Source organism: Chenopodium quinoa, unplaced genomic scaffold (genome assembly GCF_001683475.1).
Source record: "Chenopodium quinoa cultivar QQ74 unplaced genomic scaffold, ASM168347v1, whole genome shotgun sequence".
NCBI lineage: Eukaryota > Viridiplantae > Streptophyta > Magnoliopsida > Caryophyllales > Amaranthaceae > Chenopodium > Chenopodium quinoa.
The window spans coordinates 1787950-1805812 of record NW_018744367.1 but is presented as its reverse complement, the minus strand read 5'-3'; the positions used below and the strand labels follow the sequence as shown (position 1 = coordinate 1805812).

General features: G+C 33.8%; 2 protein-coding genes across 3 annotated transcripts; both read right to left on the bottom strand.

Annotated features, from left to right (window-relative positions):
* Positions 1–5061: 5061 nt before the first annotated feature.
* LOC110696516 (putative methylesterase 12, chloroplastic) lies at positions 5062–9537 on the bottom strand. Its single transcript, XM_021873822.1, has 5 exons — positions 9042–9537; positions 7082–7321; positions 6854–6997; positions 6109–6243; positions 5062–5636 (listed from the first exon to the last, which is right to left on the bottom strand). The coding sequence occupies exons 1-5, from the start codon at positions 9297–9299 to the stop codon at positions 5364–5366; spliced, it is 1050 nt and encodes a 349-aa protein (XP_021729514.1). The 5' UTR covers positions 9300–9537; the 3' UTR covers positions 5062–5363.
* A 2089-nt stretch (positions 9538–11626) lies between these two features.
* Positions 11627–17020, bottom strand: LOC110696513 (rhomboid-like protein 14, mitochondrial). 2 transcript variants are annotated; one of them, XM_021873820.1, is made up of 3 exons: positions 16815–17020; positions 15782–16092; positions 11627–12618 (listed from the first exon to the last, which is right to left on the bottom strand). In XM_021873820.1, the coding sequence occupies exons 2-3, from the start codon at positions 15989–15991 to the stop codon at positions 11854–11856; spliced, it is 975 nt and encodes a 324-aa protein (XP_021729512.1). In that variant the 5' UTR covers positions 15992–16092; positions 16815–17020; the 3' UTR covers positions 11627–11853. The 2 variants fall into 2 exon arrangements, with proteins under 2 accessions (XP_021729512.1, XP_021729513.1); XM_021873821.1 differs by having other exon boundaries at positions 15782–16081.
* Between the last annotated feature and the right edge of the window lie 843 nt (positions 17021–17863).

Below are 17863 nucleotides of genomic sequence, written 5' to 3'. Positions count from 1 at the left end.
GGCAGGTCCGGATTGGTCCATTTGTCATGGGTAATTTTACCCTAAACAAACGGCGCGGTAGGGCTGGGGTCTGGTCGCTGAGGTTATGGCGGCGGTGGGCGTCGTCTGGACCGATGTTAGGGGCAAGGAGGTGGCTAGGGTAGGTCGCGGTGGAGCTAGGGTCTGGTTTAATTTTTAGTTTTTTTTTTTTTTTTTTTTTTTTTTTGAGAAAATAATTAATTAATGTTAATTACTAATTATCATTTCTTCAAACAAAATTAAAATTAAAACTTATTTTTTTGACTAATCACGTGGTGACACGTGTAAATTAAACTTAATAAAAAAAATTACCTACTCAACCGATTACAGGTTACTTGGGATCATTTTTAGCGGATTGGGTATAAAGGTTAGATTTTTAAAAATAACCGAAAGGTGAGATTATTTTTTGCGGACGCCCCAAAAGTGGGATTATTTCGGGCAATTTTTCCAATATCAATTGATTATAGTCATTTTCTCTCTCCCCTTTTTTTTTTTTTTTTTTGGATTCCTAAACGTATTATAACAAGATTAGATTTAAGGTGTATGAATTCAATTTTTTTGAGTTGGAATAATTACAATCGAACTCGTGTATAATTTCTGGTAAAAGATGAACAAGTAGTACTTTAAAAATAAACATATAGCACATAAAAAATGAGGGTGCGTTCTATTCACCTGATTTTTACTTATCTGAACTTATCTGGTCTTATCTGAACTTATTAAATCTTACCTAAACTTATTTGATCTTATCTGAACTTATTAGCCCTTATTAGAGCTTATTTTAGTTATAAATTGAACTTAGATAGCCCTGATTATTCCTTATCACAACTTATCTGAACTTATCTGGACTTATTTTTCCAGAACTTATCTAAACTTATTAACCCTTATCCGAACTTATTTCTCCTGAAATAAGTGGAAATAAGGTGAACTGAACAGGGCCTGAACATATTTTAAAGGATTTATTTTATCTTTACTTTTTCATTAATAATTATGTACAATGAATTTGAACTATATGAATAGATGAAAATCATGTAATATACTTAATGTTTTTTTTTTTTTTTTTTTTTTTTTACGTGTTCAATTTTTAATACTAAATGTTGGTTTTTTTTTTTTAAACGTGTTTATATATTTTTATGAAATGTTCATTTTATTAGGTATGGTCTAGCTATTTATATGATTGGTAAATGTTCATTTTTAATATACTAAATGTTCATGTATTTTATTGACATGTTCACTTTTTATTACTAAATGTTCATTTTTTTTACGTATTCATTTTTTATTACTAAATGTTCATTTTTTTACGTGTTCATTTTTAATCACTAAATTTTCATTTTTTTACATGTTCATAATTTTTTATTATATAAATGTTCAATTTTTTTACGTGTTTATAATTTTTTGTACTAAATGTTCATTTTAAATATACTAAATGGTCATTTTTTTTAACGTATTCACTTTTTAGTATTAAATGTTCAGTTTTTTAACGTGTTTATTTTTTATTATTAAATGTTCATTTTTTTATGTGTTCGTATATTTTTTACAGAATGTTTATTTTAAAGAGTGTGGTGCAGCTAAGACTTATTGGATAATAAAATATGATGATCATCCTTCGAATGGGCTTTGGATGGCTATGCCTTTTTTTTTTTTTTTTTTTTTTTTTTTAACAAGAAGAAAAAGGATTTCATTAATAAAATATAGCCAAACGGCACTTACATATAATTTCTAAGAAATCAAGAATTCTAGCATGAGTACATAGCACCTTAATACTAAATACATTACATATTCGATCAACAATTGCCTTAATAAAATACTTCATCCAAAACAATACAATCTGTGAATTAGCTTTGATTCGGCTTGAAATCCAACTGATGTGTAGTCGTTTGAGTGAAAATACTCATGTGGTCCTCTAGATTCTTATGGAGATTATGAAACCCTAATTCTTCAATTATCGTCATACAAACATAAAATGAAAATAATCACATGAGAAAAAATTCATCATCTCAAGGATGAGATCTATTTATTGAAATTAATAATTAAAAGATTTTTGGGGCTTACCACCGGTAAGAATACTAGAGGAAGCCCCCACAAAGATTCACATCTGAGACCAAGAGGAAAAGAGATGGAATTGATGGAGAGAAAAGGAAGAAGAGAAGAAAAACCTTTAAAATAAAATAAAATAAAACAGGAAAAAACCTAGTAATGGAGGCTTAAAACTCCCTCCCAAATAAGAAACCCTAAAGGAAACTAAGAGAAACCTTCCCAAGGAGAAAACCTAGAGGGAACAGACGACTATGCTCTAATTAGGTTAATTAGGGGTTAGTAAAAATGGAGTTGACATTTGTTAATCATAAGAGTATGGATGCATCGTTATAAAACATAAGGGGTATAAAGTGAATTTAAAAAAGTTCAAGAGTATCAGTTATATTAGAGAAATTTTCAACAGTAGCCCTCTATTTTTGCTTATTTTTAATGGTAACCAATTTTATTTCGATTATATTTTTGTAGCCCTATACTTTTAAAAGTTTCCAACCACAACCTTATTGATAATTTTTCGTTTAATAGTTATTACCTATGATATGTTCATTTTATATAGTGATTTACCCCCGTCCCTTGGCCATATTTAGGAGTATTTTTGGCTCTTTAGAGCCACTTTTATTACTAATATGCGTTTTCTAGTGTTCTCGTAGTCTTGGTATTATTTTATAGGAAATTGCGGATTTGGAACATTTTCCTGGACTTATTGGAGCCACTACGAGCCTCGAAGCAGGAGCGCATTCATATGACCATTTTTCGTAGCCCAAGACCAGTTAGAGTTATCAAACCGGTGATTGAAGGGCTCGGCAAAGAAGAGTTCGAGGCAATGGACCGTGTTTCAAGGCCCCAAAGAGGAAATCCGGATTGGGCCAAGTTTTTGGCCCAATCGAAGATCCATGGATGCCCGAAGAGCTCGCCCGACCGCGTAGGCCCTCGCCCTGAGGCGCACCCGGCCGGGCAAGGTAGAAGGAAGAAAAGACTCCTCGCCCTGAGGCGCGCCCGACCAAGCGCGAGTGAAGAAGTCTCCAGCAAAAAGACGGGCCCGGCCGGGCTAGCATCCGCTCGACCGGGCGCGTGTTTTAGAGGGGTGATTAGCGACTCTTTTACTTCTTTAGTCTTAGGATTTTTAGCTTTGGTATAAATACGTTTTGTTAAGCGAGATTTTTGTTACGTCATTCGTTAGTAAAATTCTCAGATTTTAGTTTTAAGCTTTTGGCTAATACTCTTGTTTTCTCTCTCTACACTTTTAGGTTATGCAATTCATTATTTCCGTTATTTTGGTAACGATTTCTTCCCCTTTTATTTTCAGTAATTTAATTGCTTTGATTAATTATGTCTTGTTTATTTGCTTTGCTTAGTTTAGATTTAAATATGTGTAAGTAGTTTTATTTCTAGGGTTGTGGAGATCCATAAATAATATGAAGGGGTGATGTATTATTGTTGATTGTCAATGCTTTGGTTGATTTTCTATTGATTGATTTAATGCTATGCAATTAGATTAAGCCTTGTTTAATTGTATGAGTTATGCAATATTGATTCGAGATTCGAGAGATAAGAATTGATGTTTAGACTTAGTTTTAATAGGCAGGTTAATTTATAAATGGTTAAGTCAAGATTCGAGAGATGCGATTTAATATTGGTAGATTAATTATGTGATTGTAATACGTAGCAAAAGCCCTTTATGATCTGATTAATTGATGCATTGATAATTGATTGTTGTGTTTTACCCTGCAATATTATTTATTGGTGAACCTATACCCTATGCTTTGATCTATTGATTTCTCCCTTATTTAATTTGCTTTAGTTTAATTATTCTCCTTAGATCAATTCCCATAAAAATAATTTGGTTACTTCATAATCTAGATTATATTAATTATTTAGGAATAAAAAGACTTGTTTCCCTGAGGATTCGACCCTACTTCCCTATCTTCTTTAGCTAGAGGACTTAGGTAATACTTTTGATTAAGAGATACGACTTTATCCAATCAACCTACGACAACCCCTCCATTTGCGCCCACTTGTATAGGGGTGAAATTTCGGTTTGAGCTCCAAACCATATTAATTCATTTTTGGGATTTTTCAAACTACACCACACCATATTACTATTGAAACCGAACCAAACCACACCGTTTTAAATTCGAATTTTGTAAAAAAAAAAAAAAAAAAAAAAACCGCAATTTTTTGGACCTAGTAATTTGGACCTTAATTTGCAACTTTTTATGGGCCTTCTTACTCAAAACCTATTTTTTGGGTTTGTTTATTCAAAAATAAAGCCAACAAATGTCAAATATCATATAATGAAATAACAAGTACTAACTTCTAATGAAGTAATGATAGTGACTAAGGCCCTGTTCACTTCACCTTAAAAAAATAATATTAAGTAAAAATAAGTTTAGTTGAGTAAAAATAAGTTTAATTCAGTAAAAATAATTTCAGTTCAGTAAAATTCAGTAACTTTAAAGAAATATAATAGAAAATCAATAAAAAATAATTTCAGTTCAGCTAAAATAATTTTAGTTTAATAAAATTAATTTTAGTCAGTAAATTCAATTCAGCAAAAATAATTTCAGTTCAGCAAAAATTATTTGAGTTCAATAAAAATAAGGTGAAGTGAACGGGACCTAAGTCTTACAAGGCCTATAATTTTTTTTGGTGCAAACAAGGCCTATAATTTTGATATGGGCTATATTTCGATTTGAATTTTGGTTTTTCAAATCCTTAAACCGAAACCAAACCACAAATTTATTGTTTTTTTTTCTCAAACCAAACCGAACCATAGTAGAAAAAAAAACCGCCACCGTATTTCTAATTCGGTTTGGATTGTGGTTCGGTTTGGTTTTAAACCGCATTAGTTTCATCCCTACACTTGAATACGTTTCCTCAACAACTCATATAAGAGGAGCAAGAAGGCAGACGCTTTACTGCCTATTGGCTTTTCCTGCCCTCCTGTAGGTTGATGTACGGTTTTTTTTTTCTGTTTATTACAACGGATGAGTACAAGTTGCAGCCAGCAAATGGAAAGCAACAGCAAGCAACTCCATGTCATGCCATTGGTGATATAATTTCTACACGAATTGAGTTTTGCGTTTAAAAGAAACATGACACCTGCATTTCTTCTATCTAATATGAAGTATGCAACAAGAGTGTACAAAAGAATTCGAAGATTTTCCTGTATATATGACAAAATGAAATGAGGTAGCACAGAGTATACAACCATTCTCTTTCTCCTGTACAATTTCAACCTCAGATGGCAGATGATATCATATTCAATAAGCAGAAAACCATCAGATCATCAACTATTTCGGAGCTATCTTGAACTACGCTATTTGAGCAATCTCAAGTAACATTTTGTGAAGCGACTGGGGTTTAGAGAAGAACGGGCAATGATCACTACCTTTTATCTTGTAGACTCCCTCAGGTGGATTTTCTCTGACTAGTTTTTCTTGGACGTCAGGTGAAAGTGCACGATCCTCCAGTGTTTGAATGAAAAAACGCCTAACCGTACCATACTTCTCAGGCGATAATGAGAGCTTCTCCATAATGGGTCCCAAAGGGATAGGTCTCATGGAGACCATGGCTAAAGCAAAATCCTGAAATAATAATGTTTCCTTTAGAATTTAATATGTACAAGCAGCATCAGCATCAGCATCTCAAATGTGCAAACTGAGAGGGAGAGAGACCCATGCAAATTGAATTATGCAAATACTCCTACGGATTTTATTATAATTATGAAGTATTATACTATCTTTAAGTAATAACAATCAAGCAAGTGCAATTTCTGATAGGCTTGAGCTCTCAACATGCTGGCAGATCACATCAATCAGGCATGAAAGATTTGGAGGTAGAAATATTAGTTTGGGAGATGGGTCAGTCACTTCAGGGCTATTTGAGATGGGTCATAATAGGGTCTGTTGTCAATCAGTTTAGTCACATTGACTTAGTTTGGGTCACAATCATGGTATTTAATCTCTGCCGCATCACCACGTTAATGATCTTTAGTTAATATATTCACCAAGTGAATTGTTATAGTTGGCGCGTGTGACTTAAAATAGCTGAACTTACCTTAAGAGGGCTCTGGTTGAAATATAAAGCCTTCAAGTGCTGCCTCTCCAACATGAATGACGTGGGAGGATTATCAGTACCATTTCCATGAATCAAGAACTTTGAGTCCTTCATAAAATCTTCAGAAGGACCAAGCTGCAGAAACAAATTTATCAATTCATGCAAATTGGATAAAATACCGCTCACTTTTCTTCAAAAAAAAATAAATAAATAAAAAAAAATGCAAATTGGAAGATATATCACATACCAAAACAATGTTAATAGGTGGAATTACATCTGAGTACATGAAACTATTAAAAATGCTTTTGCACTGACATACCAGAAAATAGGCAATCTTAACCTATCTTAGGATCTAACAGAGGATATGTGAAGCCCAGTATAGACATTTTTAGCCAAATGGAAACTTTTAACCTCTTTTACAATGGAATTTTATTATAGAGAGGAGTAAAATCCTGCATAGACGAGGATGGAAGCACATAGTGAAGACATTCTCTTCCTTAACTATGGAAAATAATCATTCAAGACATGCAGTCATGCAAAAGAAAAATCCTTCATCTGCTAAATCATTCCAAATCAGAAAGATTTAGACATCCCCAAACCTTTTTACATGTTTAATACTAGAGCTGTAATCTGTATATACTTACATGCAGCTTAGCATATTAGATGCTAATTTTAGTTTAAAGTAAATTAGAGAACAAAAACTATCATTCTCAACAGGTGTATTATGCTGAGATGTTATAGATACCTCTTCAGAGAAAACATCAAAGGGCTTTTGTCCACTAGATACCATTGTGGCACAGACAAAAATGGCCTTGGAAATTTTCTGCGGGAATTGCTCCATAGCATACGAAACAGATGCGCCCCCACATCCATGACCAACCAATATAACCTACAAGTGAAGCCCATATGTTAGGCCCATACAGTTGTCACATAATGAGCATAGGTAAAAGTACTTTTAGCAAAGGCATCTCACCTTTTCATCATCTAGCAGATTCTCTATATATGTAATCAGTGGCTTAGAATATTCTACCAGAGTAGCAATTGAATTTGCATCCTTTGTATCTATACCTGATCCACTGAGATCTAAAGCAACAGGAAGCAATCCAGATTCTTCCAACAAAGCAATAGTTTTGTACCAACACCATGCACCAAAGCCCTCGCCATGTACTAAAACAAATCTTGTTCCTTTCAGGTTTTCTAAAAAGTCAGGTGCCTGAGTAAGATAAGAACTGTAAGAAAGCTACATTCTGCATAATGTTCAGGATCGAAAAAGATATAGATTGCCAAAAATAACTTAGAGAAAGGTGCAACTAAATGTGATTTCTTATCCATATTTCTTTCAATGCAATGAAAGAAATATCGTCAAACTGTTTTCATTAAAATTATTTATTACTGAAATTATAGGAAAGGGACCATTGATAACCCCAAAGGAGGCATAATGGTGTAGATAACACAAACACAAGCTTTAGACTCGGCTCTGTCATACATCAGAAAAAATATATTCAGATATGAACTTCATTAACATCATATTTCAATTACTTTGCATTCACCGTCCACGGGAAAACTTTTTTTTTTTTTTTAACAATAAAATAATATAGGACACCTCAAGGTTGGTTGACATACTCACACAGATTACACTTTAGGGTCACAAGTTCTGTTGTATATAAATGTGAGCAATTCACATGATCTTCTGCTAAATTTCAACTTAGCTTTAGACAGATTTAAGAGATTAAATATTGAGATTTAGGGAAGAAGATGAAATTTGATTGATACATTACAATGAAACACCAATAATAAAGGGATAGTTTCATAGTTACAAGTATTCGACAGGTTTGCAATCTACCAAAGTGTAAAAAAAAACTAACACAAAACTCTCATCAATCTTCAACATAACTCCCTCTTTAATATGCTCTATATATAGAGTTTTCTCTTGAACAAACTACCTTGTTGATTCATCAAGCTAATAACAAGTTAATTCTAATTCTACTACCTAAAGAGCCATACATTGATGCCTAGCATCTTCACAGAATTTTTACCCTTTAAAACATACATCGTGCCTTTTACTTTAGCTCTTACATTTCCATAGGCAAACTACCAATATTAACTAAAAAAGATTTAGCTAAAAAGATGGTGCTAAGGACACGAGATCATAGTATCTTTTCAGCTCTGAAAGTTGCGACTTCTCTCTATTACAAACTGGTACATGAGTAACATTTATAAAAGGTTTATATCATCAAAGAAACATGATACACTGCCGAAGTAGTGTCGCCAAGGCAACACAAGCACGAATTCAACTTGCTAAAAGCTTAATAATCACTTTGAAAAAGAAAAAAAGAACAGGAATTTACAATAAACTGAGTGATGCTAGTGCACTTACTCCTTTACATATACTGTAGTATATTGAGTATTATATATTATTAAGGGAAAAAAGAAACCATATGAAATCTAATTCTCTTTGAAGTACAATCATAAACTCTTCAGCTTTTTAACATCATGATAGAGTAATAATTAACAACTTTACACCATCAACTTTTTATACAGCAGAAAAAGGGGCAAAATAAATAAATTTATCCATATTCCATAAAGTAAAAGTTAAATAATTCTGAACCAGCTTTTACAAGATCCAGATTTAGGTTCCAAAAAAAAATACCATTGAATCTTCTACTTTCCACTTCACTTTTCAAGCACCATAATAATCAAACTTTCTATTCATACCATCATTATACAAATAAAAGACGACTAAATCAAATATAATTTCTCATGTATGTTGACTATATAATCAATTATATATAAACTCGGCCTTTTAATAGGTGGGTCGGCTACATGAACCAAGATCTTATCTCATATTGACTGAGACCGTATATATAAAACAAAGCGAAAACTACAACAATACATAAAATCAAATCAAATCAATTAAATTATGTAAGAAAAACCTGTTTCGAGTTCGAAAAGGGGTCAGAGAGAGTGCGGCGGCGAGAAGTAGCGCCGCCAACTCGGCGCGAAGACATAGAACCAGGATCAAATCTCTGAGACAACTGATGTTGATGAAGCGCCATTGATAAAGCTCTTCTATGTAATGCAACTTCTTCATCTTCAAGCAACTTTCTCTGAGACTTACTACCCATTCTCCTACTTTTTGATCCATTAATTTTGGTATCTTTCTTAGACATACAAATAAATCGATTCCCCATTTCTCAAAAATTGATTTTGAGCAAAACCCAGTTGTTAGTTTTGGGATTAATTTGGTAAAATCAGTAGAAAAATCGGCGGAAAATTGGGGGTAAAGCAGCGTGTTTGACTTGGGGTTGAGTTGGCATTCTATAGAATTATATTATTTAATTTGATTTATAATTTGATTTAATAAATTATACTGTATTGTATTGAATTGAAATGAAATTCTGGGTGTGATTGATTAATTGTTTGTGTGATTAATAGAGAGGAGAGAGAGAGAGAGATAGTTTTAAATGATGAGAGAGAAGAAAGATTAGATGGGAGAAGGTGAGCTACGATTACGAATGAATGATAACTGATTTTATGGGATGTAATTTTAAATGCACAGAATTTTGTTTTGGCTTTTTCTCATTTCTCAACTGCTTTTGTGCTGACTTATTTCACCGCGCCAGAAAGAAATGTGGTAGCTAAGCCTTTAAAGGTACTCTTTCCTTTCCACAATATAATGTTTCTATTTGGAATCTTTGACTTTTAAAAAACAAGAGAGAATCTTTTAAATTTTTCTCAATCTATAAAAAGAAATATAGATTATTAATATCTAACTTTTATAATTTTTGTTAGTGTGAGATTAAAGATATTTGCGGTCAAAGATGGATAAAGACTTACATCGATTTACGTAAACAGAACATTATTATGAAACAGAGAGAGTACTTACTTGGCGTAACTGTGAGCTATTTGTTCTGGGAAAAGCGTAGTCGTCATATATGTACAGAGGTGACAATTCAAGTACTTGGTTGAGTTCGGTAAAACCGGACCAAGTGCATTTTAAAGTTAATTCATGCTAAATTATTGTATCCATATAAGTCGAAATTTAAATCGGATTCTAGTCAAATTGGATCTGATTAATCGGGTTAATTTTTAACACTTCTTGATATGGTTGAGTTTTTATAAGGAATGATAACTCAATATTAGTAGGTTTTTGGTGTTCGTAACATGTTATATCTTACTTCGAAATTTAAGCCTTTGTTTATAACATTGTGCTCATATGAATTAGTTTGTGCTTATTATGACATGCAATTATATTCCATGTGATTTTCTTACAAAAAAAAAAAAAATATCCATGTGATTTTCGAGATATTGTTCCATTTTTTCTTTATACTAGTAGTTTGCTACTTTGAAATTGTTTCATTTTTTGTGTAGGTAATATCCCCTATAAATTCTCTTTAATCTTCCTCCATCCCGTATGTAGGAAGACAAAGTTACCTACTCATTCAATACAATTTCTTAATAAAGTAATTGCCACATAAAAATTCTTAATAAACTAAGGTAACTCAGTCATTGAATGAGACAGCTACTAGTGTATTATTTTAATAGAGTAGAAGTTAACAACTTAACATATCAATGTTTACTTGGTTCTTATAATGGTGGGCTGGTGGCTATCAAGGCTAGCCTTTAGCAGGTGCATCCCATGCAGCAGCACAGGGCCCAAGTTTGATTGAGCCCTCAAATCCCTACCTTTTTTTTTTTTTATTAGTAAAAGGAAACTCTTATGAATAGTGATGAGACGATTATGTCTCTAAGAAAGTTTATTTACATATTTACCTCTTTTAAAAGTATAATCACACTTTATGAATGATGTTGAAACGGTTATGCTTCTAAAATGTTCATTTACACATTTTCCCTCATTAATGTTAATTGTATTTTTTTTTAAACTCTTAACATTTATACCCCTAAAAATATTTGCTTACATATTTTGCGTAATGAACGCTACTAACAGCTAAAGTTATACCATAACACCTAACCAAAAAACCTCCCCGACATAGCTAGCTATGACGCGTAAACGTTAGCCACCCTAGTTAGTAGAAACATATAAATAATTTATATTGCATTTAATAAACATTTACAAAGTCCTAAGTACACAGAAATGGTCAACTATTCAAGTCCCATTGTACCTTATTTTTCCAAAAAAAAAACTCCCTTTTTCACAACTATTAATGTACGTATTTCCTTGTGCATTTCAATTATTTCATATTCTAACATAACTAATGCCTTGACATTTCGTTTTTGGTAAATACAACATGAATTTATAATTTGTTCTTTTAAGGGTGGGGTAAAACAGTGGTTTTTTTTTATTTATTTATTTTTTGTTAAAATAAAATAAATAAAAATAAGTCGCAAGTATAAATAGCTTAAAGCAAAGCTTTATGCATTCACAATTTAAAAATATGTACCAATATTTATTTTCTAATGTTAATTTGAATAAAAGGCCAAATTTTATACTCCTTATTGCACATGACCTCCAAAAAGGTTATGACAGCCCTAGTGGTTATGTGGTACAAAGGCCAAATCACTCAAGAATATTCATTCATATATAAACCAAATTAATTCTATATACGTATGTACAAACGTTTGATGGGAAACTAAAAAGTTGACTAAGCAATAAGCATCAGAATTGATCTGTCTTCAGATGTACTCAGTAGTCAGTTTGTAAGTCTCCATATCCAAGTTTTCTTCCTAGGGTAACATACTTACATATATGGCTAATTGGCTATCAAATATCAACTCACTGGAATGCTATCTGCTAGAGCTAAATCTTTCAAGCCTTCTGCGCCGCAACTCATCTAGAGAGAGGTTATTCTGCAAATTTGACGCAAAGTCACTCCCATCTATACCAGTCCCACACATCTCACACACAGACAGCAAAACTGAATTGTCAAATGTACAAGCAGGACATCTCCAAACTCCAGTCACATTGCTTCTCTCTCCTCTCCCTACAGCTCCTCTGCCAGAATACCTTCTCGGCCGTATTAAGCCCCGGAAAAATCTCAAGGTCCAGCTAAATACACCAGAAAGACTTCTAACGACAGATCTCAAAGGGTTAGGACCTGAATATGATCGCTTCAAGTGCAGATAAAGAATCCCAGCCAATATCCCACCAAGATGACCAAGAAACGAGACACCTGGTACAAACATCTGAATGAGAATCAATTCAGCCCATGCAGCATGACGTGAAGGTACAAGAATGCCATGCACGAATGTGTAGTCATCTGACTGGGCATTGAGAACAACTTTCATGGCAAAGAGGACGCCAGAAAATCCCACTGCAAATTCAGAGTAATATGCTTTCTGGTAATCAAATAACAAGAGGGACTTGGACAACAGTAAGGTTATTCCCTGCGACATGGTGAGTAATGTAGCAACCATAGTGGCGAATTCAACACTTCCCATTGAAGTCTCCAATTGGATCCCTTTCCATAGAAGGGATAACATATTGTAAACCAAGTGAGATTCACCCATGTGATAAAATGGTGACAAAAAGAAGCGTTTAAGATCCTTATACTGTAAAAATCAAAGAAAAAACAGATAGGTTATTTCAGTCATTACTATATAAAATGTGAGTAACTTAACAGATAAATGATAGCCTAAAGATAGTCCATGTCTAGTGTAAATGGATGTTCTGCTCAAGTAAATATGAAACCACATATCTTGACAAGCCAAAAAAATGAAAAGAAAAACAGAAATGGAAGCTGTATCCAATTAGCAGTCGTCCTTTGCGTGCATCTACATAAGAAGATAAAAGATAAATCCCTTTAACATCAAGTTCCTGCCGAAAAATAAATTTCTCAGCAGCAACTACATTTATAAGTTTTGACAAATTCAAGTTGGGAGGACGGGGATCTATAGGTTTGAAGACCTGAAATTTTGGCAGAAGAGAGTATTACTATGCCAAGTCACTACTTTAACTCTGGCCAGGAGTTCCCATGCAGATAAGATCCCAAAGACAATGAGTCACATTACAATGAAAAAAATAACATGTGAGACAAACATCCAGAAAGATGGCCAAAAGGAAGGAAAATTATTGTTTTACTCCCCGAAACAGAATGGACGAGGCCAAAATAAGTGAGACCCCCATGCTGAGTAGCTTGCACCAGATTCAAGGCATTCCAACATCTTTCATGTTCAATGAAATAAATTTAAATGCCAAAATAATTTGAAAGCATAAAACAGGTCATCAAAGTAGAATTTTGGCATACCCCAAAAAACCTGAAACTTTTCCTAAAACTAAATGTTACTAATCCTTTTTTTTTTAAAAAAAAGGTAAGATACAGGGGAATCCCCTTCATCACAGGGGGGGGGGGGAGGGATGAGGAGTTGAACCCAGGTCACACCTGGGGGAGATGAAGGGACTAACCATCCCTCCCTAATCATCTACTTAACCTGTAATATCATAAAACCTTATGCATGAAATAAATCAAGAGCCAGAACCTTAAACATGAAAATAAGCCCCTCTATCTTACTACAAATGCAAGACCTTCGTAGCAGATCCTAAGTGATCCCAACATAGAAAGCAAGCAAACACAAGGGCATCATGATGTATTGATATGTGCAAAGGTGGAACAGATGTGGGAGATGAAACCCCCCCCCCCCCCCAACAAAATACATCCTTACAAAAAACCATAGATATTGACCTCCCTTTTTTAAACCCAACCAACATAAAGAAGTCAAAGAACATAAAGCATACCTAACAAATGAGCTTCCATAGACAAAAATGCACCATCATTGTTCACCCATTTTTGCATAACTTAAGTCTGCTCTAAATGACACTTTGTCAAAGAGACTCAAATTAAAAAGTAATGCCGCAACCATTTCCCACAAACACCCCAAAGCAACATTCAAAGTAAGGAGAGACACCCATCTCCCAAATCTTGAATACAAAACCATCTTCTACCTTCAACACTGCAATAAACATTCAGATCCCCAAATACCTTAAACAGGGAGCAACAAATCTACCAATCGTGACACCCTAGGTAGTCTAAACAGTAAAACCAGTATTTAAAATTAAAGGGTGCAAATCAAAAAAGATGGAAGATGGGTTAAAGCATCTATCCTGTGAAACAGGTTATAAGTAACAGTATCAAAATTAGATCATTATTGTCAATCTTGAGAGCCTTTATGAAGTATTAAGCTGTACACCAAGTACAAAAAAGATGAACAACAGCAGCAGCAGCAAGAGGGACAATATCAGCAGCTAAGGTTTTTTGGCATGGACACTTTCATCATATTCCACTGTCATCATATCATTACTTAACTTTAGTGAAAGCAAACCAAATTATTGACAAGGCTAAAAATGAAGGTGGTAACCAATTAACAAAAACCCAAAAATACAGCTGACAAAGAATTCCTTTAATATCCTCAACCTTCAATGACCAACATTCAATTGGATGCACAAGCCAATATCCTTGGACCTAGGCATGGACATGAAAACAATCAATGACAGATGGGACAAGCATCATGTTTTCTGTATCCTACAGTGTCATAATCATTTTCCCTTCTTAGTGGCAGAAACAACCTAACACCGTCACTTGATAAACCGCCTACTAGTAAGTGACATGCAACAACCAACTTTAAGTTATGGTTATGGCTCCTATATTTCACGAGGATTCAAGATTCAACCCACTTTTAACATGGGGAGTACCCACTAATACCAGTTATGGTAACAAGTTAATAACCCAATGGTAGTTAATTACTAATAGGTACTTTCTAATTCGGTCATAGTAACATTGGTAACTCTTGCGATTAGATGCTAGTTGTAGTAGGTGGCAGGAAACTACCAGCTTATTAAGTATTTAAGTTATAGTTATGCTGTTATGGGCTTATGGCTCCTATATCCACGAAGATTCAACCCACTTCTTACATGTGGAGTAGTAACCACTAGTACCAGTTATGGTAACAAGTTAACAACCCACTATTCTAATAGTTAGAGGATAGATACAGAGTAATAGGTCCTTTCGAATTCTGTCATAGTAAATCCTGATCAGATTTAGAAGTTCAAGCCTCGGTATCTTGAGGCTTCTTCCAAGAGTCAGCTTGTTGGTCAATTTATTTCTTTTATACAAGTTGGTCATTCTCCCTATACTTTTCTTGTTTCACTTTTCATAATGGATCCTTATGACGATTCAAGTTATCACTTTGAGACTAAGGCATCGTGGTTGTTGTATACAAGTTTTTTAGTGGCAAGCATCTGCTACACTGTTAGTTAAAATGATAGCACTTCCTTTCCCCTGGCCGTAAATCCCGTAACCATACCCATCATGAATATATAAGTCAATAAATCCACACTCAAAAACCCATGTGAGTTTTATGTCAGGAAAAACAAAGCAACGCAGTGGTGCAGAAAAATTTTGTGTTTACATTTCCACACCCCCCACTCAGTTAATTTATTTAGTTTTTCCAACAAGAACCACAAACAAGTTCTAGAGAACTAGAGACTAGTATTCTATTCACTTCAGGAAAATTAGTATCAAGCACAAGTTTTAGAGCTTGAAAGTTAAAAAACAGCAAGATAAAAATCATGCAGCAACTCATATAAATGTAAGCAGCAAAAGTTAGGATGAACAATGAGAACAGTTAAAAGATTTTCTTGGGTGGTCGGGTCGTGTGATAAACAACAATACATGAAGGAAAAGAAAAAAAAGCTTGGTAATCATGTGAAACAGTGTACCTTAAGGATTAAGTGCGCATTGAACCAAACCTCATTGATATGGGGGAGGATAGACTCCAGGAAAGCAGGCCTTAGATAGATGAGAGTATTAGCAGCCAACAATCCAGCAGTCACAGGAGGTTTTCGCTGAAGCCTGTAATACTCGCTCACGGTATGCAAAGCCAATAAAGGCAGCATACCCCTCGAAACCCTTCTTCCACCAATATCCATCTTTCAATGTAAGCTTCTATAGACAACTTGCTTGAAATGCAACTGATCAAGGTTTCCTCCTCTTCACTTTCCAACAATCAATTTAAAACCCTACGTAACGACTGCTGAATGTCAATATCCAATTTACCGAAGATTATGCATAACGAACATTTATCGTCTTATCTATTCATACATGCATCAATTCGAGTACCAAATGCATTAAGTATAACCACCACTATACAACAACAATAACCAGATCATATACAAACCAATGCAAATCCATATGTCCCACTGCCCCCCCCCCTCTCCCCAACCCCAGAATATACAAACTAAACCCTCGCTCCCACCGAGCCGACCGCCTCTGCATACCACCCCACAAAACAGGAAAGAAATATTCGGACATGGTTAAACAACCTAGCTAAAAAGAAGGTAATTTTGCAAGAATTTTACTTAAATATGATACACCTAAACAAAGATTTGACGAATTATTTAAAAATAATAATTATAATAATAACCCAAATCATATATTGAAAAATTCAACAAAATTAAACCCAACGAAGCTGATACAAACAATTATCACTAACAAAAGATCAAACAGGCAACTGCACAATTCAATTATCCAAATTTGTTTCAAATTTTGGGTTAAAATTGGTAACAAATCAAGAAAAAATTACTAGGCTATACAAATTGTAATCCGAAAGTAAAATTGTAAATAATTATCACACATTGTTGCCAAAATCTAAAAGGGTAAGAAATTAAAGATAAGAAATCACAAAATTCGAAATCAAAGTGTAAGAAACTAAGAATAAACGGAAATTAATAGGGAAATAAAAGCAATGAATACCTTGGAGAGCAAAAGGTAAAGAGAAAGAAAGGTAGATTGTAGAAAGAGTAGATTATGAAGGCAGATTCCAAGCTTTGTAGTTGAGGAAGATGATACTAGAATACTCCAGATTATTTCTATTTTCTACTCCCGCTCTTCTCTATTTTCTTCCCTCATTTTTCTGTTTGGCATTGTTTCGGTTTTATGTTTTTTTGGTTTTTTTTTTTTAATTTCAAAATCATATGATATATATTTTATAATGAATAAAAAATTACTCAAACTTATTAAAATCTGATAATTTAAAAAACTGACAACAAAATATTAGAAACACTTTTTTCTTGTTTCTTTTGTTGGTTTTTGGTTTTCAAAAAAACAAAAAACTGAAATAAAAAATAGTGTCAAAAAAGCCATTTGTTTTTGTTTTTGTTTTTTTTAAGAAATATTTTTTTATACTAATTATAAATTTATGGAAAATTTGTCAATTACAACCAATAAAAGTATACAGGGTCACAACCATTTAAATTCATTTTTGCAAATTACAACCGAAAAATTCATCTAACATTTTAAATTACAACCAAAATACGATTTCCGACCACTTTCACTGGAATATGACATCATACATCGCCATACACGAACACTCTTGTGTATAGAGGAAGCAATAAATTCATGAGTAAAATCCAAGAAAAACATTTGTCAAATTATCAATGCCAATAGGTTAGATTCCGTGCTGTTTCGGGGTTTTCTGATGTCCTGCGCGAGAGTTACAATTCCGGGACTGGTATCCTTGCGCCTGTACTTGCAAAACAACGAAGACTCCTTGTGGTGGGAGTTCCGCCTCCGACGGTCAAGTTAGTACTTGTTTGAGGAGTAATAAATGCGGAAAAAGTAAAGGTTGGGAGATCGGGTTCCTCTAGGGGAGGAGTGATCAGTGTGTTTTAGGTTCTCTAGGTGAGAGTAGTTAATTGCTGAATCCCCTTTAATGAGGATTAATTAGAGTATTTATAACCTTGGGAAACGTGTCAAAAACTAGGTTTAGGTTAACCTAGGGCTGACTGAGCTTCCCTTGGAAA

Coding starts and splice junctions, on each gene's coding strand:
- LOC110696513 (XM_021873820.1), bottom strand. CDS start 15,991: ATGGATATTGGTGGAAGAAGGGTTTCGAGGGGTATGCTGCCTTTATTG. Junction 12,619..15,781: donor ATGCGCACTTAATCCTTAAG/GTACACTGTTTC, acceptor TGATTTTTACAG/TATAAGGATCTTAAACGCTT.
- LOC110696516 (XM_021873822.1), bottom strand. CDS start 9,299: ATGGGGAATCGATTTATTTGTATGTCTAAGAAAGATACCAAAATTAAT. Junction 6,998..7,081: donor ATCTGCTAGATGATGAAAAG/GTGAGATGCCTT, acceptor CTTCACTTGTAG/GTTATATTGGTTGGTCATGG. Junction 6,244..6,853: donor TTGATGTTTTCTCTGAAGAG/GTATCTATAACA, acceptor TTGTTTCTGCAG/CTTGGTCCTTCTGAAGATTT.